The following is a 23,387-nucleotide window of genomic DNA, read 5'->3' as shown; positions in this document are numbered from 1 at the left end:
GATGAAAGCCGGGCAAAGCAGCAGGGGTTTTGGTGGCATTGCATGGAATTTATTAAAAAAAAGGGGGGACTGTATTTTTGATGTTGGTAAGGTTATTTTAAAGTATGTTTTATTCATGGGAGGTGCCTGAGGATTGGCGGAATGCTTTTCATGTGCCATTGTACAAAGGCAAAGGGGGAAAGTGGTGTCAAATTACAGAGGATAAGTTTGTTGGGATTTCCCGTAAATTTAAAGGGGGGTATTGATTAGAGGGTGAAAGGGTGTACAGAGCATCAGATTGGGGAAGAGCAGGGGTTTAAGAAGTGGTAGAGGTTGGGGTCAAGTGTTTGCTTTGAAGAATGTATGTGAGAAATATTAGAAAAACAAATGGATTTTTATGAGCATTTAGGATCGGAGAAGCATAGTAGGTTATAGAGATTTTGGGAAGGTATTAAGAATATATGGTGTGGGAGGCAAGTTGTTAGAAGCAGTGAAAAGTTTGTATCGAGGATGTAAGGCATGTGTACGTGTAGGAAGAGAGGAAAGTGATTGGTTTGTTGAATGTGTTTGATGATAGAGTGGCAGATGTGGAGTGTCTTGGTCGAGGTGGTGTGCAAAGTGAGAGGGTTAGGGAAAATGATTTGGTAAATAGAGAAGAGGTAGTAAAAGCTTTACATAGGATGAAAGCCGGCAAAGCAGCAGGTTTGGATGGCATTGCAGTGGAATTTATTAAAAAAGGGGGTGACTGTATTGTTGACTGGTTGGTAAAGTTATTTAATGTATGTATGATTCATGGTGAGGTGCCTGAGGATTGGCGGAATGCTTGCATAGTGCCATTGTACAAAGGCAAAGGGGATAAGAGTGAGTGCTCAAATTACAGAGGTATAAGTTTGTTGAGTATTCCTGGTAAATTATATGGGAGGGTATTGATTGAGAGGGTGAAGGCATGTACAGAGCATCAGATTGGGGAAGAGCAGTGTGGTTTAAGAAGTGGTAGAGGATGTGTGGATCAAGTGTTTGCTTTGAAGAATGTATGTGAGAAATACTTAGAAAAGCAAATGGATTTGTATGTAGCATTTATGGATCTGGAGAAGGCATATGATAGAGTTGATAGAGATGCTCTGTGGAAGGTATTAAGAATATATGGTGTGGGAGGCAAGTTGTTAGAAGCAGTGAAAAGTTTGTATCGAGGATGTAAGGCATGTGTACGTGTAGGAAGAGAGGAAAGTGATTGGTTTGTTGAATGTGTTTGATGATAGAGTGGCAGATGTGGAGTGTCTTGGTCGAGGTGGTGTGCAAAGTGAGAGGGTTAGGGAAAATGATTTGGTAAATAGAGAAGAGGTAGTAAAAGCTTTACATAGGATGAAAGCCGGCAAAGCAGCAGGTTTGGATGGCATTGCAGTGGAATTTATTAAAAAAGGGGGTGACTGTATTGTTGACTGGTTGGTAAGGTTATTTAATGTATGTATGATTCATGGTGAGGTGCCTGAGGATTGGCGGAATGCTTGCATAGTGCCATTGTACAAAGGCAAAGGGGATAAGAGTGAGTGCTCAAATTACAGAGGTATAAGTTTGTTGAGTATTCCTGGTAAATTATATGGGAGGGTATTGATTGAGAGGGTGAAGGCATGTACAGAGCATCAGATTGGGGAAGAGCAGTGTGGTTTAAGAAGTGGTAGAGGATGTGTGGATCAAGTGTTTGCTTTGAAGAATGTATGTGAGAAATACTTAGAAAAGCAAATGGATTTGTATGTAGCATTTATGGATCTGGAGAAGGCATATGATAGAGTTGATAGAGATGCTCTGTGGAAGGTATTAAGAATATATGGTGTGGGAGGCAAGTTGTTAGAAGCAGTGAAAAGTTTGTATCGAGGATGTAAGGCATGTGTACGTGTAGGAAGAGAGGAAAGTGATTGGTTTGTTGAATGTGTTTGATGATAGAGTGGCAGATGTGGAGTGTCTTGGTCGAGGTGGTGTGCAAAGTGAGAGGGTTAGGGAAAATGATTTGGTAAATAGAGAAGAGGTAGTAAAAGCTTTACATAGGATGAAAGCCGGCAAAGCAGCAGGTTTGGATGGCATTGCAGTGGAATTTATTTAAAAAGGGGGTGACTGTATTGTTGACTGGTTGGTAAGGTTATTTAATGTATGTATGATTCATGGTGAGGTGCCTGAGGATTGGCGGAATGCTTGCATAGTGCCATTGTACAAAGGCAAAGGGGATAAGAGTGAGTGCTCAAATTACAGAGGTATAAGTTTGTTGAGTATTCCTGGTAAATTATATGGGAGGGTATTGATTGAGAGGGTGAAGGCATGTACAGAGCATCAGATTGGGGAAGAGCAGTGTGGTTTAAGAAGTGGTAGAGGATGTGTGGATCAAGTGTTTGCTTTGAAGAATGTATGTGAGAAATACTTAGAAAAGCAAATGGATTTGTATGTAGCATTTATGGATCTGGAGAAGGCATATGATAGAGTTGATAGAGATGCTCTGTGGAAGGTATTAAGAATATATGGTGTGGGAGGCAAGTTGTTAGAAGCAGTGAAAAGTTTTTATCGAGGATGTAAGGCATGTGTACGTGTAGGAAGAGAGGAAAGTGATTGGTTCTCAGTGAATGTAGGTTTGCGGCAGGGGTGTGTGATGTCTCCATGGTTGTTTAATTTGTTTATGGATGGGGTTGTTAGGGAGGTGAATGCAAGAGTTTTGGAAAGAGGGGCAAGTATGAAGTCTGTTGTGGATGAGAGAGCTTGGGAAGTGAGTCAGTTGTTGTTCGCTGATGATACAGCGCTGGTGGCTGATTCATGTAGGAAACTGGAGAAGCTGGTGACTGAGTTTGGTAAAGTGTGTGAAAGAAGAAAGTTAAGAGTAAATGTGAATAAGAGCAAGGTTATTAGGTACAGTAGTGTTGAGGGTCAAGTCTATTGGAAGGTAAGTTTGAATGGAGAAAAGCTGGAGGAAGTGAAGTGTTTTAGATATCTGGGAGTGGATCTGGCAGCGGATGGAACCATGGAAGCGGAAGTGAATCATAGGGTGGGGGAGGTGGCAAAAATTCTGGGAGCCTTGAAGAATGTTTGGAAGTCGAGAACATTATCTCGGAAAACAAGAATGGGTATGTTTGAAGGAATAGTGGTTCCAACAATGTTGTATGTTTGCGAGGCGTGGGCTATGGATAGAGTTGTGCACAGGAGGGTGGATGTGCTGGAAAAGAGGTGTTTGAGGACAATATGTGGTGTGAGATGGTTTGATCGAGTAAGTAACGTAAGGTTGAGAGAGATATGTGGAAATAAAAAGATTTTGGTTGAGAGAGCAGAAGAGGGTGTTTTGAAATGGTTTGGTCACATGGAGAGAATGAGTGGGGAAAGATTGACCAAGAGGATATATGTGTCAGAGATGGAGGGAATGAGGAGTGGGAGACCAAATTGGAGGTGGAAAGATGGAGTGAAAAAGATTTTGAGTGATCGGGGCCTGAACATGCAGGAGGGTGAAAGGCGTGCAAGGAATAGAGTGAATTGGATCGATGTGGTATACCGGGGTTGACGTGCTGTCAATGGATTGAACCAGGGCATGTGAAGCGTCTGGGGTAAACCATGCAAAGTGTGTGGGGTCTGGATGTGGAAAGGGAGCTGTGGTTTCGGTGCATTATTACATGACAGCTAAAGACTGAGTGTGAACAAATGGGGCCTTTGGTGTTTTTCCTAGCGCTACCTCGCACACATGAGGGGGGAGGGGGTTGTTATTCTATGTGTGGCGAGGTGGCGATGGGAACAAATAAAGGCAGACTATGAATTATGTACATGTGTATATATGTATATGTCTGATTGTGTATATATATGTGTACATTGAGATGTATAGGTATGTATATTGTGCGTTTGTGGACATGTATGTATATACATGTGTATGTGGGCGGGTTGGGCCATTCTTTCGTCTGTTTCCTTGCGCTACCTCGCTAAAGCGGGAGACAGCGATAAAGCAAAATAAATAAAAAAAAAAAATATGGAAGTAAGGGGAGTGGGGGAGGAATGGGATGTATTTAGGGAATCAGTGATGGAGTGCGCAAAAGATTGTTGTGGCATGAGAAGAGTGGGAGGTGGGTTGATTAGAAAGGGTAGTGAGTGGTGGAATGAAGAAGTAAGATTATTAGTGAAAGAGAAGAGAGAGGCATTTGGAAGATTTTTTCAGGGAAAAAATGCAATTGAGTGGGAGATGTATAAAAGAAAGAGACAGGAGGTCAAGAGAAAGGTGTAAGAGGTGAAAAAGAGGGCAAATGAGAGTTGGGGTGAGAGAGTATCATTAAATTTTAGGGAGAATAAAAAGATGTTCTGGAAGGAGGTAAATAAAGTGTGTAAGACAAGGGAGCAAATGGGAACTTCAGTGAAGGGCCCAAATGGGGAGGTGATAACAAGTAGTGGTGATGTGAGAAGGAGATGGAGTGAGTATTTTGAAGGTTTGTTGAATGTGTTTGATGATAGAGTGGCAGATATAGGGTGTTTTGGTCGAGGTGGTGTGCAAAGTGAGAGGGTTAGGGAAAATGATTTGGTAAACAGAGAAGAGGTAGTAAAAGCTTTGCGGAAGATGAAAGCCGGCAAGGCAGCAGGTTTGGATGGTATTGCAGTGGAATTTATTAAAAAAGGGGGTGACTGTATTGTTGACTGGTTGGTAAGGTTATTTAATGTATGTATGACTCATGGTGAGGTGCCTGAGGATTGGCGGAATGCTTGCATAATGCCATTGTACAAAGGCAAAGGGGATAAGAGTGAGTGCTCAAATTACAGAGGTATAAGTTTGTTGAGTATTCCTGGTAAATTATATGGGAGGGTATTGATTGAGAGGGTGAAGGCATGTACAGAGCATCAGATTGGGGAAGAGCAGTGTGGTTTCAGAAGTGGTAGAGGATGTGTGGATCAGGTGTTTGCTTTGAAGAATGTATGTGAGAAATACTTAGAAAAACAAATGGATTTGTATGTAGCATTTATGGATCTGGAGAAGGCATATGATAGAGTTGATAGAGATGCTCTGTGGAAGGTATTAAGAATATATGGTGTGGGAGGCAAGTTGTTAGAAGCAGTGAAAAGTTTTTATCGAGGATTTAAGGCATGTATACGTGTAGGAAGAGAGGAAAGTGATTGGTTCTCAGTGAATGTAGGTTTGCAGTAGGGGTGTTTGATGTCTCCATGGTTGTTTAATTTGTTTATGGATGGGGTTGTTAGGGAGGTGAATGCAAGAGTTTTGGAAAGAGGGGCAAGTATGAAGTCTGTTGTGGATGAGAGAGCTTGGGAAGTGAGTCAGTTGTTGTTCGCTGATGATACAGCGCTGGTGGCTGATTCATGTGAGAAACTGCAGAAGCTGGTGACTGAGTTTGGTAAAGTGTGTGAAAGAAGAAAGTTAAGAGTAATTGTGAATAAGAGCAAGGTTATTAGGTACAGTAGGGTTGAGGGTCAAGTCAATTGGAGGTAAGTTTGAATGGAGAAAAACTGGAGGAAGTGAAGTGTTTTAGATATCTGGGAGTGGATCTGGCAGCAGATGGAACCATAGAAGCGGAGGTGAATCATAGGGTGGGGGAGGGGGTGAAATTTCTGGGAGCCTTGAAGAATGTGTGGAAGTCGAGAACATTATCTCGGAAAGCAAAAATGGGTATGTTTGAAGGAATAGTGGTTCAATGAATGTTTTATGGTTGTGAGGCATGGGCTATGGATAGAGTTGTGTGCAGGAGGGTGGATGTGCTGGAAATGAGATGTTTGAGGACAATATGTGGTGTGAGGTTGTTTGATCGAGTAAGTAATGGAACGGTAAGAGAGATTTGTGGAAATAAAACGAGTGTGGTTGAGAGAGCAGAAGAGGGTGTTTTGAAATGGTTTGGTCACATGGAGAGAATGAGTGAGGAAAGATTGACCAAGAGGATATATGTGTTGGAGATGGAGGGAACGAGGAGAAGTGGAAGACCAAATTGGAGGTGGAAAGATTGAGTGAAAAAGATTTTGTGTGATCAGGGCCTGAAGATGCAGGAGGATGAAAGGTGTGCAAGGAAAAGAGTGAATTGGAAGGATGTCGTATGCCGGACTCGATGTGGTGTCAATGGATTTAACCAGGGCATGTGAAGTGCCTGGGGTAAACCATGGAACGTTCTGTGGGGCCTGGATGTGGAAAGGGAGCTGTGGTTTTGGTGCATTATTACATGACAGCTAGAGACTGAGTGTGAACGAATGGGGCCTTTGTAGTTTTTTCCTAGCACTACCTCACACACACGAGGGGGGAGGGGGTTGTTATTCCATGTGTGGGGAGGTGGTGATGGGAATAAATAAAGGCAGACAGTATGAATTGTGCACATGTGTATATATGTATATGTCTGTGTGTGTATATATATGTGTACATTGAGATGTATAGGTATGTATATTTGCATGTGTGGACGTGTATGTATATACGTGTATGTGGGTGGGTTGGGCCATTCTTTCGTCTGTTTCCTTGCGCTACCTCGCTAACGCGGGAGACAGCGACAAAGCAAAATAGAATATATAAATAAATATATAGATGGATGGAGTGATAAGAGTGGTGAAAGCAACTAGGGAAGAGAGGTGCAGAGGTGGAGTGTGGCAGTGGCAGTCATGTTTGCAGATGATACTGTGTTGTTTACGGAAAGTGAAGAAGAGTTGGAGAAAGTTGTGTGTTTTATATATAAGTGGAGGAGATTGAAGGTAAATGCAAGTAAAAGTAATGGTGTTCGAAAGGAAATGGAGTGAAAATATAGATTTTGTAAAGCCTTATAGAGTGAAAAGAAAGTGCATTAAATTGTACTGTGGATATTGGGGGAAAGAGACTGGAAGAATTGAGGGAATTTATGTATCTGGGAGGTATCTTGAGTGAGTGTGGTGATATGGAAGGACAGATAAGAGAGAAAGCAGTCACTGGGTCCCTTGATAGAATAATGAGGGTAGAGGTATGAAAGTGAAGAGATGATTAAGGGACAGCATAGTCCTCCCAACCCTGACCTATGCAGCTGAAACATAGATGAGGAATGAGTCACAGAGGTCAAGAATCCAGGGTGTAGAAGTGAGCTGTTTGAGATGAGCATGTGGTGTGACTAGATGGAATGAAGAAAGAAATGAAAAGGTGTATGAGAGATGTGGTCTGGCAAGGAATGCAAAGGGAATGTAATGTGGAGTTGTAGAATTTGTGAAACGTAATACTTTGAGGTGGCTTAGGCATGTGGAGAGAATGCAACCTTGGGAGTTTACAAGGAGAGTGTATTATAGTACAATTAAAGGGGTTATTGTGAGTGGAAAACCACCTGTGACATTGACAGATATGGTGGAGGAGTACTGGAGGGAGAGGAACAGAGGAAGAATGCATGGAATGGTGTATGTAAGGGAGGCATGTAAGGACAGGGATAAGTGGAGACTCTTTTGCCATGGCCACCCCTTGATTGGAGTTCCCAAAGGGAACGGGCATCAGAGATATAGATAGATAGCTAGGGTAACCTTGAGCAAGCAGAGTCCAGTAACATCTCGTTAGACATTGAAAAGTAGAAACACCCATTGCATGGATGATAATTGAGTTGGTAACATCATTGGTGCCTTTTCTGTTGGTGTACAGGCTGCATACAGGTCAGCTGTGGTGAACCAGTAGAATAGTCTTTGAACAGGACATGAGTAATTAGCAGTGGTAGAAGGGTTAATAATTAAACTGTGTTTTTCAGACCATCGTTGGGACAGATCCTGTTGGGGAAATCACCTACCCGCAAGAGCAGCCGATGTAGCCTGATGGAAGAGTTTAGTGGGGTTGAGATTATTAATGATCATTATCTAAGCCCTCTGACTGCACCTAAAGAAATTCTAGCCAAGTTTCCTGCATCATCTATCCTTGTAAGCATCTATTTCATTTGCAATATTTTCCTAATTATAGATTTGTGTTTAGAAGTAATAGGGAAGAGAGATGCAGAGAAAGCTCTTGAATTGAAAATTGATACTTTAATGTCAAGGATTAAATGTAATCAAAATTTTTTTAAATGATAAAGTTCTGTGGATTTGACAACCAACTGGTAAATTAAAATTCAATTTAATTAGGAATGATATTAAGCTCGCTAAAATCAGACATTTGTTTATAATACACCTTAATCTCCTAAAAGGAATAAGAACTTATATGATGGTTCTTTGTATTCTTATGTTGCATTTAGTTGACAGTGGGTGTTATAACTGTGGATCTGATAAAGTGTAATAGAGAATGTTATACCTGTGGATCTGATAAAGTGTAATAGGGAATGTTATACCTGTGGATCCAAAAGAGTGTAAGTGGCACATGATTGACAGTTGATGTTATACCCATGGATCAGAGAGAATGTAAGCTTTTAGAAAGCTTTTTTAGTCAGCTAAAGAAAAAACTTCGACATCTTCCATGTCTTTCTATGCCTGAGATAGAGGAGAAAGAATGCGTAACATGTATTTACTGCCTGTAACAAAAGGCCAACAGGAGAGGTTGAGAGAGTTGGATGTCCTCTCATCATTATCTTTCTCTTAAGTTTAGGAACAGGAGAGGCAAAGTGAGGATTTTTCTTTGAAGGCTCAGCTCTTGATAGTACTGTATCTCATGAAGGTGGGAAAATCTCAATATGATATTCTTGAAAAACTGAGTTGTGATACTGTATCCCAGTGTAGGTATCAGATTATTGACTCAAGAGTGAATCATTAAGTAAAGACCAATACAATAGAAAAGCCTAAAAGTCTTTTCTGCTGCTCGCTATTGTTGCTCATTCTAAACTGAAAAAATGAATTAACTGTTACCAGAATAATCTCAAGTGGAGTGAAACAGACTCTTTGGAAAACCTTTAAGGCAGTTTATTTTTTTTATTTATTTGGTTATGTGGCCTTTATGAATTATAGTAACAAGAAAAGTTTGGAATGAATAACTTATGCTCCAAAAGAAACAATTACCCATGCTGTTATAATTGTTGATTTATCACTCTGTGCCCATGCCATCCAAACTTCTGCAGGGTAAGAAAGTAACCCTCAGACCAACTTCTCTTAGTTTAGTATGAGGCAAAACACCACTGAACCTGAAACATGGGGAAGTGGAAGAAAAGGATAACAGTATAACAACACAAGTTGTCAGGGGAAAATATTGCTTCATTACCTCTCCTGACTGAATGTCTTATCATGACAAACTGACCAAAGCCAAAATGGCAAGCCAGAAAATTGGGGAGAGAGAGAGAACATAAAACATCAAAAGGATTATCTAATCCTTTAACAGATAATTGATTAAGATTTTCCTCAGAAGCATGACTCAGCAAGAAATAAACTATCAAATTACACTCCTCTGTGATGATACCTGCACCTGTTTTCTTAAACATAGCTGTGTTAAAGAAAATGATTGCGAATGTGTCTTTGATAGAAATGACAGGCTTAGACCTCTGTTCTAAGCTTCATCCCAAAGTTGAGCCACCATTTTGAAACCACATATCAAAATTAACTTTACATTCAAAATTGCTCTTACATAAATTATTCACCCTTAGATATAGCAAATGAAAAGCACCAAACAACCTTTTTTACGAAAGTTAATGACAAATGTTATGTAAAATGTACTGGATTCAATGTAGAAAATGTACTGAATCCACTGAAAACTTATAAACATACAACCGAGAATGTTTTGAGAGAACAGAGAATTGCAATGATGTGGTCTTGGAGGCTATGGTGAGGTCTAACCTTGTTGTGGACTTTTGTCCATTACTTGAGCCTCCAACCTAAAAAGAAAAAATAAGGTAGCCGAGCCTCCACGAAGAGGAGCAAACATAATGTAGTATTCATTCCCGTCGCCACCCCACCACACATGAAATGACACTCTCCCCTCCCCCTGCATGTGCGCAAGGTAGCGCTAGGAAAAGACAACAAAGGACACATTTGCTCACACTCAGTATCTAGCTGTCATATATAATGCACTGAAACCACAGCTCCCTTTCCACATCCAGGCCCCACAAAACTTTCCATGGTTTACCCCAGACGCTTCACATGCCCTGGTTCAATCCATTGACAGCACGTCTACCCCGGTATACCACATTGTTGCAATTCACTTTATTCCTTCCACTCCTTTCGCCCTTCTGCATGTTCAGGCCCTGATCGCTCAAAATCTTTTTCACTCCATCCTTCCACCTCCAATTTGGTCTCTCACTTCTCGTTCCCTCCACCTCTTACACATATATCCTCTGTCAATCTTTCCTCACTCATTCTCTCCATGTGACCAAACCATTTCAATACACCCTCTTCTGCTCTCTCAACCACACTCTTTTTTATTACCACACATCTCTCTTACCTTTTCATTACATACTCTATCAAACCACCTCACACCACATATTGTCCTCAAACATCTCATTTCCCAGCACATCCACCTTCCTCCACACAACCCTATCTATAGCCCATGCCTCGCAACCATATAACCTAGTTGGAACCACTATTCCTTCAAACATACCCATTTTTGCTTTCCGAGATAATTTTCTCGCCTTCCACACATTGTTCAATGCTCCCAGAACCTTCGCCCTCTCCCCCACCCTGTGATTCACTTCTGCTTCCATGGTTCCATCCGCTGCCAGGTCCACTCCCAGATATCTAAAATACTTCACTTCCTCCAATTTTTCTCCATTCAAACTTACCTCCCAATTGACTTATCCCTCAACCCTACTGTACCTAATAACCTTGCTCTTATTCACATTTACTCGCAGTTTTCTTCTTTCACTTGCTTTACCAAACTCAGTCACCATCAGTCACCAGTTTCTGCAGTTTCTCACCCTAATCAGCCACCAGCTCTGTATCATCAGTGAACAACAACTGACTCACTTCCCAAACCTTCTCATCCCCAACAGACTGCTCACTTGCCCCTTTCTCCAAAACTTTTACATTCACCTCCCTAACAACCCCATTCATAAACAAACAACCATGAAGACATCGCACACCCCTGCCGCAAACCATTAGTCACTGGGAACCAATCACTTTCCTCTCTTCCTACTCGTACTCATGCCTTACATCCTCGATAAAAACTTTTCACTGCTTCTAACAACTTGCCTCCCACACCATATATTCTTAATACCTTCCACAGAGCATCTCTATCAACTCTATCATATGCCTTCTCCAGATCCATAAATGCTACATACAAATCCATTTGTTTTTCTAAGTATCTCTCACATACATTCTTTAAAGCAAACACCTGATCCACACATCCTCTACCACTTCTAAAACCACACTGCTCTTCCCCAATCTGATGCTCTGTACATGCCTTCACCCTCCCATATAATTTCCCAGGAATACTCAACAAACTTACACCTCTATAATTTCAACACTCATCTTTATCCCCTTTGCCTTTGTACAATGGTACTATGCATGCATTCCGCCAATCCACAGGCACCTCACCATGAGCCATACATACATTAGATATCCTCGCCAATCAGTCAACAACACTGTCACCCCGTTATTTAATAAATTCCACTGCAATACCATCCAAACCCACTGCCTTGCCAGGCTTTCATCTTCCGCAAAGCTTTCACTTCCTCTCCTATGTTTACCAAACCATTCTCCCTGACCCTCTCACTTTGCACACCACTGCGACCAAAACAACCCACATCTGCCACTCTATCATCTAACACATTCAACAAACCTTCAAAGTACTCACTCCATCTCCTTCTCACATCACGACTACTTGTTATAACCCCCCCATTAGCCCCCTTCACCGATGTTCCCATTTTGTTCTCTTGTCTTGTGCACTTTATTTACCTCCTTCCAAAACATCTTTTTATTCTCCCTAAAATTTAATGATACTCTCTCACCCCAACTCTCATTTGTCCTCTTTTTCACCTCTTGCACCTTTCTCTTGACCTCCTGCCTCTTTCTTTTATACATCTCCCAGTCATTTGCACTATTTCCCTGCAGAAATCGTCCAAGTGCCTCTCTCTTCTCTTTCACTGATAATCTTACTTCTTTATCCCACCACTCACTACCCTTTCTAATCTGGCCACCTCCCACGCTTCCCATGCCACAAGCATCTTTTTCACAAGCCATCACTGCTTCCCTAAATGCATCCCATTTCTCCTCCACTCCCCTAACATCCTTTACTCTCACCTTTTTCCATTCTGTACTCACTCTCTCCTGGTACTTCCTCACACAAGTCTTTTTCCCAAGCTCACTTACTGTCACCACTCTCTTCACCCCAACATTCTCTCTTCTTTTCTAAAAACCTCTACAAATCTTTACCTTCGCCTCCACAAGATAATGATCAGACATCCCTCCAGTTGCCCCCTCTCAGCACATTAACACCCAAAAGTCTCTCTCTCATGTGCCTATCAATAAACACATAATCCAATAACGCTCTCTGGCCATCTCTCGTACTCATATACGTATACTTAAGTATCTCTCTATTTAAACCAGGTATTCCCAACCACCAGTCCTTTTTCAGCACACAAATCTACAAGCTCTTCATCATTTCCATTTACAACTCTGAACACCCCATGTACACCAATTATTCCCTCAACTGCCACATTACTAACCTTTGTATTCAAATCACCCATCACTATAACCCAGTCTCGTGCATCGAAACTGGCAACACACTCACTCAGCTGCTCCCAAAACACTTGCCTCTCATGATCTTTCTTTTCATGCCCAGGTGCATATGCACCAATAATCACCCATCTCTCTCCATCCACTTTCAATTTTACCCATATCAATCTAGAGTTTACTTTCTTACACTCTATCATATACTCCCACCACTCCTGTTTCAGGAGTAGTGCTACTCCTTCCTTTGCTCTTGTCCTCTCACCAACCCCTTACTTTACTCCCAAAACATTCCCAAACCACTCTTTCCCTTTACCCTTGAGCTTCATTTCACTCAGAGCCATATATCCAGGTTCCTTTCCTCAAACATACTACCTTTCTCTCCTTTTTTCTCATCTTGGTTACATCTTACACTCTATTACATGCTCCCACAACTCCTGTTTCTGGAGTAGTGCTACTCCTTCCTTTGCTTTTGTCCTCTCACCAACCCCTGACTTTACTCCCAAAACATTCCCAAACCACTCTTCCCCTTTACACTTGAGCTTCGTTTCACTCAGAGCCAAAACATCTAGGTTCCTTTCCTCAAACATAGTACCTATCTCCCCTTTTTTCTCATCTTGGTTACATCCACACACATTTAGACACCCCAGTCTGAGCCTTCGAGGAGGATGACCACTCCCCGTATGACTCCTTCTGTTTCCCCTTTTAGGAAGTTTAAATACAAGGAGGGGAGGGTTTCTAACCCCCACTCCTGTCCCCTTTAGTCACCTTCTACGACATGTAGGGAATGCATGGGAAGTATTCTTTTCCCCTATCCCCTATTCTTCTTTATGATCTTTATACTGTTAAATATCTGTACTAAATCATTTTATACTGTCTAATCCCCTACTTTCGAACTTTGCAACATGACCATCCATACATACGACTGAAACAAAATATGAATTATAAGATATACATGAATATGAAATTTTAGTTTGGTCGTACATCTGCTAGTGCTAACGGCTGCATACATGAGATAGTGAGTGTTAGACGGTATCCCAGCACTGTGTACATAACATCATCTCTCTCAGTTCTCGTTTTCAGTTGCCATTCAGTAAGTGCATGTTATTCAAGTGAATCAAATTAATTTTTGTGCTGGATTGGACCATTTTTGTATTAAACCCCAAAGAAGATGATGAGCAAGAGGAAAAACCCATTACATGTTAATAGATCTGGCAAGAAGCCAAAGAAGATGCTCAGTGTGGAATTGAAAATGAAGGTAATCACCCAAAATGAAGGAGGAGAAAAGTTAATATGATTGCCTGTAATCCACAGTGAGAGTCTCGACAATTTTAAATGACAAAGATAATACGTAAAGCAGTGAAAAGTTCTGCAAGTATGAAGTTTACGATAATAATAAAGCAACAAGGGTCCATCCATGAAATGAAAAAGTTGTTGATGCTGTGGATGGAAGATCACATTAAAAATATGTACCATTAAGCTTGCTAACAATTCAGGCAAAGGCTAGAAGTCTTTTTGAGACTTTGAAGGAGCGATTGGTTGAAGATTACATTGAGAACTTCACAGTAAGTCATGTTTGATTCAATAGATCTAAAAGAAGCTATAACTTGCACAACGTTCAAACCACAGATGAAGCAACAAGTGCTGATGATCAAGCTGATGAAAGGTAAAATAGAAACCGAAGAATTATTTAGATAACCATAGAGTGATTTTCAAAGAAATGAAAATTCACAAAACTAGTTAAACAAAAATGAGATAATCTCAATATAACTTGCTTAACTTAGAAAATAAGAATTATGAAATATGAAATAAAAAGTCTTAAATAAAAGGTAAAATGAAACTACAGAATCATATTATAAAGCTGGTTAATAAAAAATGAGATAATCATGATAGATATTGAGTAGGATACAAGAATGCTGTACAGGTATATGAATTCTACTTGCCATGCTGACATGTCCAACTTACGTCTATTCCAAGATCAGACCAGTCAATCAGAATGGAACTCGAACATATGTTGGGGATAGATGGTACTGGAAACGGTTCATTCTGGTAGAAAATAGCTTTATCATCAATGTCAGCATCATTTGGCCAATTTGTAGGATAAAAGATGTCTAGGTATTTCTTCCTTTTCTTGTATTTAATATGATTGCAATTTTCATAGATTTTTTTCAGAATGAGAAGCTAGCAATCCCAATGTAAACATCCTTATAGTAAGTTTACCTACAAGTGATTTATAAAATGCCTAATCCCTTGCAGGAGTGCAGAATTACTCCATAAAAATTCAGTGTACTTCCTACATCCCCTGTCAGATCTTCTCCTGGATGTTGATCATGGATTAGAATACATTATGCTTTTGGTCAGTTAGCCTGTAGGCTCTTTTGTAATATCACTATCTTTATTTTGTAGTTCAAGCTGCAAGTTTTTCAACTCTGTGAGTGCATTATTAATCCCTTGTTGGTTACAAATGAAACATCAGTTGTACATTCTTTCTGACCTTGGTATTGAGTATTGAGGTACACTTAAGGTCATTCTCACTAGCTTTGAATTGTCTAAACAGCTCAGGAAAGTCCAGCCACATGTCCCTGACAGAGCAAGCACTAGACACTACCTTCTGCTCTCCCAGAATGTGCTCAACATTTGAGCATCTGCATTTTCAACAAAGTTTATTGTTCTTTTTGCAGTGCACAGTATAAGTTATGTAGCTTATCAAAAAATTTTCATTTGACACATTTCTCACAGTTCCCTCACAGTATCAAACATGACACAATGCCACACAGACACAGAATCACTTCTGACAGTTTGGTTGCAACACCAGCTCTTTTGCTCTACATATTTGATGCATTGTCTTAAGTAATTGGCACACAAAAAGACAAATGCTCTTGTAAAACCAAGGTTACTCAGTATCTTCAATAACGCTGCTACGGTTTCTTCACCAATGGTTAATTTTTGCTCTGTAATCTTAAAAACACTTGTGGCTTCATCTTTAATCAATTGTGCTTTGATTCTTACTCATTTATGATAATACATAAGTCTTTATACCAGTTTTATTTGCTTTCTATTTCAGTCTCTAATTTCACTCTTAAATTTATATTTATTTGTTGCTGTCTCCCGTGTTAGTGAGGTAGCACTAATGTCTGAATAAGAATGGTCACTGTGTAAAACATATCTCATGTCAGTTTCATTAAGTGGTTTAAGATCTTCGAGATTAGGCAAGTCAGGAAATGGACATCCAGCCTTGCAAGTTTGAAATACATGACAAGTAGATTCTTACCTTAAGCGTTTCTGTTTAACTCCATGTATTTTCCAGTACCTTATTGGAAGCTACTTATGTGATCTGTGCTTTTTAGTGTGCAGTTTTGTTTTATTTTTTTATTATTTCAGTTCTTAATCAATGCTTTTGTTTCTTTGTTGTTTCACCAGTAGCATCCACATTGTCAACTTGCCATTCATGGCATAAGCTTAAGCCAGATGTTCTGTCAGCACATGACATTGAAATGTTCCTATGCACGTGACTGCCAGGTTTATCCTCTTTTATGTAAAGCTACTCATATTCATACAGTTTTTCTTCAAACTGATCAGGGGAGCAACACATGGAAATTGGTCATGTCACAGTCAGATACAGAGGCATTGGAGGTTTGTTTTCTGATGTTTGCATCAATGTGTTTACTTTTTTTTATACTTAATCACCGTCTCCCACATTAGCGAGGTAGTGCAAGGAAACAGACGAAAGAATGGTCCAATCCCCCACATACACATGTGTATACATAAATGCCCACACATGCGCATGACAGGAGGTCAAGAGAAAGGTGCAAGAGGTGAAAAAAAGGGCAAATGAGAGTTGGGGTGAGAGAGTATCATTAAATTTTAGGGAGAATAAAAAGATGTTCTGGAAGGAGGTATATAAAGTGCATAAGACAAGGGAGCAAATGGGAACTTCAGTGAAGGGTGCAAATGGGGAGGTGATAACAAGTAGTGGTGATGTGAGAAGGAGATGGAGTGAGTATTTTGAAGGTTTGTTGAATGTGTTTGATGATAGAGTGGCAGATATAGGGTGTTTTGGTCGAGGTGGTGTGCAAAGTGCGAGGGTTAGGGAAAATGAGTTGGTAAACAGAGAAGAGGTAGTAAAAGCTTTGCGGAAGATGAAAGCCAGCAAGGCAGCAGGTTTGGATGGTATTGCAGTGGAATTTATTAAAAAAGGGGGTGACTGTATTGTTGACTGGTTGGTAAGGTTATTTAATGTATGTATGACTCATGGTGAGGTGCCTGAGGATTGGCGGAATGCGTGCAGAGTCCCATTGTACAAAGGCAAAGGTGATAAGAGTGAGTGCTCAAATTACAGAGGTATAAGTTTGTTGAGTATTCCTGGCAAATTATATGGGAGGGTATTGATTGAGAGGGTGAAGGCATGTACAGAGCAGCAGATTGGGGAAGAGCAGTGTGGTTTCAGAAGTGGTAGAGGATGTGTGGATCAGGTGTTTGCTTTGAAGAATGTATGTGAGAAATACTTAGAAAAGCAAATGGATTTGTATGTAGCATTTATGGATCTGGAGAAGGCACATGATAGAGTTGATAGAGATGCTCTGTGGAAGGTATTAAGAATATATGGTGTGGGAGGCAAGTTGTTAGAAGCAGTGAAAAGTTTTTATCGAGGATGTAAGGCATGTGTACGTGTAGGAAGAGGGGAAAGTGATTGGTTCTCAGTGAATGTAGGTTTGCGGCAGGGGTGTGTGATGTCTCCATGGTTGTTTAATTTGTTTATGGATGGGGCTGTTAGGGAGGTGAAAGCAAGAGTTTTGGAAAGAGGGGCAAGTATGAAGTCTGTTGGGGATGAGAGAGCTTGGGAAGTGAGTCAGTTATTGTTCGCTGATGATACAGCGCTGGTGGCTGATTCATGTGAGAAATTGCAGAAGCTGGTGACTGAGTTTGGTAAAGTGTGTGAAAGAAGAAAGTTAAGAGTAAATGTGAATAAGAGCAAGGTTATTAGGTACAGTAGGGTTGTGGGTCAATTCAATTGGGAGGTGAGTTTGATTGGAGAAAAACTGGAGGAAGTGAAGTGTTTTAGATATCTGGGAGTGGATCTGGCAGCGGATGGAACCATGGAAGCGGAAGTGGATCATAGGGTGGGGGAGGGGGCGAAAATTCTGGGAGCCTTGAAGAATGTGTGGAAGTCGAGAACATTATCTCGGAAAGCAAAAATGGGTATGTTTGAAGGAATAGTAGTTCCAACAATGTTGTATGGTTGCGAGGTGTGGACTATGGATAGAGTTGTGCGCAGGAGGATGGATGTGCTGGAAATGAGATGTTTGAGGACAATGTGTGGTGTGAGGTGGTTTGATCGAGTAAGTAACGTAAGGGTAAGAGAGATGTGTGGAAATAAAAAGAGCGTGGTTGAGAGAGTAGAAGAGGGTGTTTTGAAATGGTTTGGTCACATGGAGAGAATGAGTGAGGAAAGATTGACCAAGAGGATATATGTGTTGGAGGTGGAGGGAACGAGGAGAAGAGGGAGACCAAATTGGAGGTGGAAAGATGGAGTGAAAAAGATTTTGTGTGATCGGGGCCTGAACATGCAGGAGGGTGAAAGGAGGGCAAAGAATAGAGTGAATTGGAGCGATGTGGTATACCGGGGTTGATGTGCTGTCAGTGGATTGAATCAAGGCATGTGTATGGGGGTGGGTTGGGCCATTTCTTTCGTCTGTTTCCTTGCGCTACCTTGCAAACGCGGGAGACAGCGACAAAGCAAAAAAAAAAAAAAAAAATATATATATATATATATATATATATATATATATATATATATATATATATATATATATATATATATATATCCCTGGGTATAGGGGAGAAAGAATACTTCTCACGCGTTCCTCACGTGTCGTAGAAGGCGACTAAAGGGGACGGGAGCGGGGGGCTAGAAACCCTCCCCTCCTTGTATTTCAACTTTCTAAAAGGGGAAACAGAAGAATGAGTCACGCAGGGAGTGCTAATCCTCCTCAAAGGCTCGGATTGGGGTGTCTAAATGTGTGTGGATGTAACCAAGATGAGAAAAAAGGAGAGAAAGGTAGTATGTTTGAGGAAAGGAATCTGGATGTTTTGGCTCTGAGTGAAATGAAGCTCAAGGGTAAAGGGGAAGAGTGGTTTGGGAATGTCTTAGGAGTAAAGTCAGGGGTTAGTGAGAGGACAAGAGCAAGGGAAGGAGTAGCACTACTCCTGAAACAGGAGTGGCGGGAGTATGTGATAGAGTGTAAGAAAGTAAACTCTAGATTGATATGGGTAAAACTGGAAGTTGATGGAGAGAGATGGGTGATTATTGGTGCATATACTCCTGGGCATGAGAAGAAAGATCATGAGAGGCAAGTGTTTTGGGAGCAGCTGAATGAGTGTGTTAGTGGTTTTGAAGCACGAGACTGGGTTATAGTGATGGGTGATTTGAATGCAAAAGTGAGTAATGTGGCAGTTGAGGGGATAATTGGTATACATGGGGTGTTCAGTATTGTAAATGGAAATGGTGAAGAGCTTGTAGATTTGTGTGCAGAAAAAGGACTGGTGATTGGGAATACCTGGTTTAAAAAGCGAGATATACATAAGTATACGTATGTAAGTAGGAGAGATGGCCAGAGAGAGTTATTGGATTACGTGTTAATTGATAGGCGCGCAAAAGAGACTTTTGGACGTTAATGTGCTGAGAGGTGCAACTGGAGGGATATCTGATCATTATCTTGTGGAGGCGAAGGTGAAGATTTGTAGAGGTTTTCAGAAAAGAAGAGAGAATGTTGGGGTGAAGAGAGTGGTGAGAGTAAGTGAGCTTGGGAAGGAGACTTGTGTGATGAAATACCAGGAGAGACTGAGTACAGAATGGAAAAACTTGAGAACAAAGGAGGTAAGGGGAGTGGGGGAGGAATGGGATGCATTTAGGGAAGCAGTGATGGCTTGAACAAAAGATGCTTGTGGCATGAGAAGCATGGGAGGTGGGCAGATTAGAAAGGGGAGTGAGTGATGGGATGAAGAAGTAAGATTATTAGTGAAGAGAAGAGAGAGGCATTTGGATGATTTTTGCAGGGAAATAATGCAGATGAGTGGGAGATGTATAAAAGAAAGGGACAGGAGGTCAAGAGAAAGGTGCAAGAGGTGAAAAAGAGGGCAAATGAGAGTTGGGGTGAGAGAGTATCATTAAATTTTAGGGAGAATAAAAAGATGTTTTGGAAGGAGGTAAAGAAAGTGCATAAGACAAGGAAACAAATGGGAACTTCAGTGAAGGGGGCTTATGGGGAGGTGATAACAAGTAGTGGTGATGTGAGATGGAGGTGGAGTGAGTATTTTGAAGTTCTGTTGAATGTGTTTGATGATAGAGTGGCAGATATAGGGTGTTTTGGTTGAGGTGGTGTGCAAAGTGAGAGGGTTGGGGAAAATGATTTGGTAAACAGAGAAGAGGTAGTAAAAGCTTTGCGGACGATGGAAGCTGGCAAGGCAGCGGGTTTGGATGGTATTGCAGTGGAATTTATAAAGAAAGGGGGTGACTGTGTTGTTGACTGGTTGGTAAGGTTATTTAATGTATGTATGATTCATGGTGAGGTGCCTGAGGATTGGCAGAATGCTTGCATAGTGCCATTGTACAAAGGCAAAGGGGACAAAGGTGAGTGCTCAAATTACAGAGGTATAAGTTTATTGAGTATTCTTGGTGAATTATATGGGAGGGTATTGATTGAGAGGGTGAAGGCATGTACAGAGCATCAGACTGGGGAAGAGCAGTGTAGTTTCAGAGGATGTGTGGATCAGGTGTTTGCTTTGAAGAATGTATGTGAGAAATACTTAGAAAAGCAAATGGATTTGTATGCAGCATTTATGGATCTGGAGAAGGCATATGATAGAGTTGATAGAGATTCTCAGTGGAAGGTATTAAGAATATATGGTGTGGGAGGCAAGTTGTTAGCAGTGAAAAGTTTTTATCGAGGATGTAAGGCATGTGTACGTGTAGGAATAGAGGAAGGTGACTGGTTCTCAGTGAATGTAGGTTTGTGGCAGGGGTGTGTGATGTCTCCATGGTTGTTTAATTTGTTTATGGATGGGGTTGTTAGGGAGGTAAATGCAAGAGTTTTGGAAAGAGGGGCAAGTATGCAGTCTGTTTTGGATGAGGGAGCTTGGGAAGTGAGTCAGTTGTTGTTCGCTGATGATACAGCGCTGGTGGCTGATTCATGTGAGAAACTGCAGAAGCTGGTGACTGAGTTTGGTAAAGTGTGTGAAAGAAGAAAGTTAAGAGTAAATGTGAATAAGAGTAAGGTTATTAGGTACAGTAGGGTTGAGGGTCAAGTCAATTGGGAGGTAAGTTTGAATGGAGAAAAACTGGAGGAAGTAAAGTGTTTTAGGTATCTGGGAGTGGATCTGGCAGTGGATGGAACCATGGAAGCGGAAGTGAATAATAGGGTGGGGGAGGGGGCAAAAAATCTGGGAGCCTTGAAGAATGTGTGGAAGTTGAGAACATTTTCTTGGAAAGCAAAAATGGGTATGTTTGAAGGAATAGTGGTTCCAACAATGTTGTATGGTTGCGAGGCGTGGGCTATGGATAGAGTTGTGCGCAGGAGGGTGGATGTGCTGGAAATGAGATGTTTGAGGACAATATGTGGTGTGAGGTGGTTTGATCGAGTAAGTAATGTAAGGGTAAGAGAGATGTGTGGCAATAAAAAGAGTGTGGTTGAGAGAGCAGAAGAGGGTGTTTTGAAATGGTTTGGTCACATGGAGAGAATGAGTGAGGAAAGATTGACGAAGAGGATATATTGTCAGAGGTGGAAGGAACGAGGAGAAGAGGGAGACCAAATTGGAGGTGGAAAGATGGAGTGAAAAAGATTTTGATTGATCGGGGCCTGAACATGCAGGAGGGTGAAAGGCGTGCAAGGAATAGAGTGAATTGGAACAATGTGGTATACTGGGGTCGACTTGCTGTCAATGGATTGAACCAGGGCATGTGAAGCGTCTGGGGTAAACCATGGAAAGTTCTGTGGGGTCTGGATGTGGAAAGGGAGCTGTGGTTTTGGTGCATTATTACATGACAGCTAGAGCCTGAGTGTGAACGAATGTGGCCTTTGTTGTCTTTTCCTAGCACTGCCTCACACACATGAGGGGGAGGGGGTTGTTATTTCATGTGTGGCGAGATGGCGATGGGAATGAATAAAGGCAGACAGTATGAATTATGTACATCTGTATATATGTATATGTCTGTGTGTGTATATATATATGTATACGTTGAGATGTATAGGTATGTATATTTGCGTGTGTGGACGTGTATGTATATACATGTATATGTGGGTGGATTGGGCCATTCTTTCGTCTGTTTCCTTGCGCTACCTCGCTAATGTGGGAGACAGCGACAAAGCAAAATAAATGATGAATATATATATATATATATATATTTTTTTTTTTTTTTTTTTATACTTTGTCGCTGTCTCCCGCGTTTGCGAGGTAGCGCAAGGAAACAGACGAAAGAAATGGCCCCAACCCCCCCCCCATACACATGTACATACACACATCCACACACGCAAATATACATACCTACACAGCTTTCCATGGTTTACCCCAGACGCTTCACATGCCTTGATTCACTCCACTGACAGCACGTCAACCCCTTTATACCACATCGCTCCAATTCACTCTATTCCTTGCCCTCCTTTCACCCTCCTGCATGTTCAGGCCCCGATCACACAAAATCTTTTTCACTCCATCTTTCCACCTCCAATTTGGTCTCCCTCTTCTCCTCGTTCCCTCCACCTCCGACACATATATCCTCTTGGTCAATCTTTCCTCACTCATTCTCTCCATGTGCCCAAACCATTTCAAAACACCCTCTTCTGCTCTCTCAACCACGCTCTTTTTATTTCCACACATCTCTCTTACCCTTACGTTACTTACTCGATCAAACCTCCTCACACCACACATTGTCCTCAAACATCTCATTTCCAGCACATCCATCCTCCTGCGCACAACTCTATCCATAGCCCACGCCTCGCAACCATACAACATTGTTGGAACCACTATTCCTTCAAACATACCCATTTTTGCTTTCCGAGATAATGTTCTCGACTTCCACACATTTTTCAAGGCTCCCAAAATTTTCGCCCCCTCCCCCACCCTATGATCCACTTCCGCTTCCATGGTTCCATCCGCTGACAGATCCACTCCCAGATATCTAAAACACTTCACTTCCTCCAGTTTTTCTCCATTCAAACTCACCTCCCAATTGACTTGACCCTCAACCCTACTGTACCTAATAACCTTGCTCTTATTCACATTTACTCTTAACTTTCTTCTTCCACACACTTTACCAAACTCAGTCACCAGCTTCTGCAGTTTCTCACATGAATCAGCCACCAGCACTGTATCATCAGCGAACAACAACTGACTCACTTTCCAAGCTCTCTCATCCCCAACAGACTTCATACTTGCCCCTCTTTCCAGGACTCTTGCATTTACCTCCCTAACAACCCCATCCATAAACAAATTAAACAACCATGGAGACATCACACACCCCTGCCGCAAACCCACATTCACCGAGAACCAATCACTTTCCTCTCTTCCTACACGTACACATGCCTTACATCCTCGATAAAAACTTTTCACTGCTTCTAACAACTTGCCTCCCACACCATATATTCTTAATACCTTCCACAGAGCATCTCTATCAACTCTATCATATGCCTTCTCCAGATCCATAAATGCTACATACAAATCCATTTGCTTTTCTAAGTATTTCTCACATACATTCTTCAAAGCAAACACCTGATCCACACATCCTCTACCACTTCTGAAACCGCACTGCTCTTCCCCAATCTGATGCTCTGTACATGCCTTCACCCTCTCAATCAATACCCTCCCATATAATTTACCAGGAATACTCAACAAACTTATAC

The 23,387-nt window shown here is 41.3% G+C and overlaps 1 protein-coding gene across 1 annotated transcript in view; it reads left to right on the top strand.

The window, feature by feature from the left end:
* Hsl (hormone-sensitive lipase) overlaps nucleotides 1-23,387 on the top strand; it is a 174,016-nt gene that overhangs the window by 107,836 nt on the left and 42,793 nt on the right. Inside the window, exon 6 of the mRNA XM_071683738.1 lies at nucleotides 7,665-7,830. Within this exon, the coding sequence (XP_071539839.1) occupies nucleotides 7,665-7,830 (166 nt within the window). The remainder of the gene's footprint in view (nucleotides 1-7,664; nucleotides 7,831-23,387) is intronic.

This window comes from Panulirus ornatus, chromosome 37 (assembly GCF_036320965.1).
Source record: "Panulirus ornatus isolate Po-2019 chromosome 37, ASM3632096v1, whole genome shotgun sequence".
Taxonomy (NCBI): Eukaryota; Metazoa; Arthropoda; class Malacostraca; order Decapoda; family Palinuridae; genus Panulirus; species Panulirus ornatus.
Note: the sequence above shows the minus strand (reverse complement) of the source record. Positions and strands in the feature narration are given on the sequence as shown.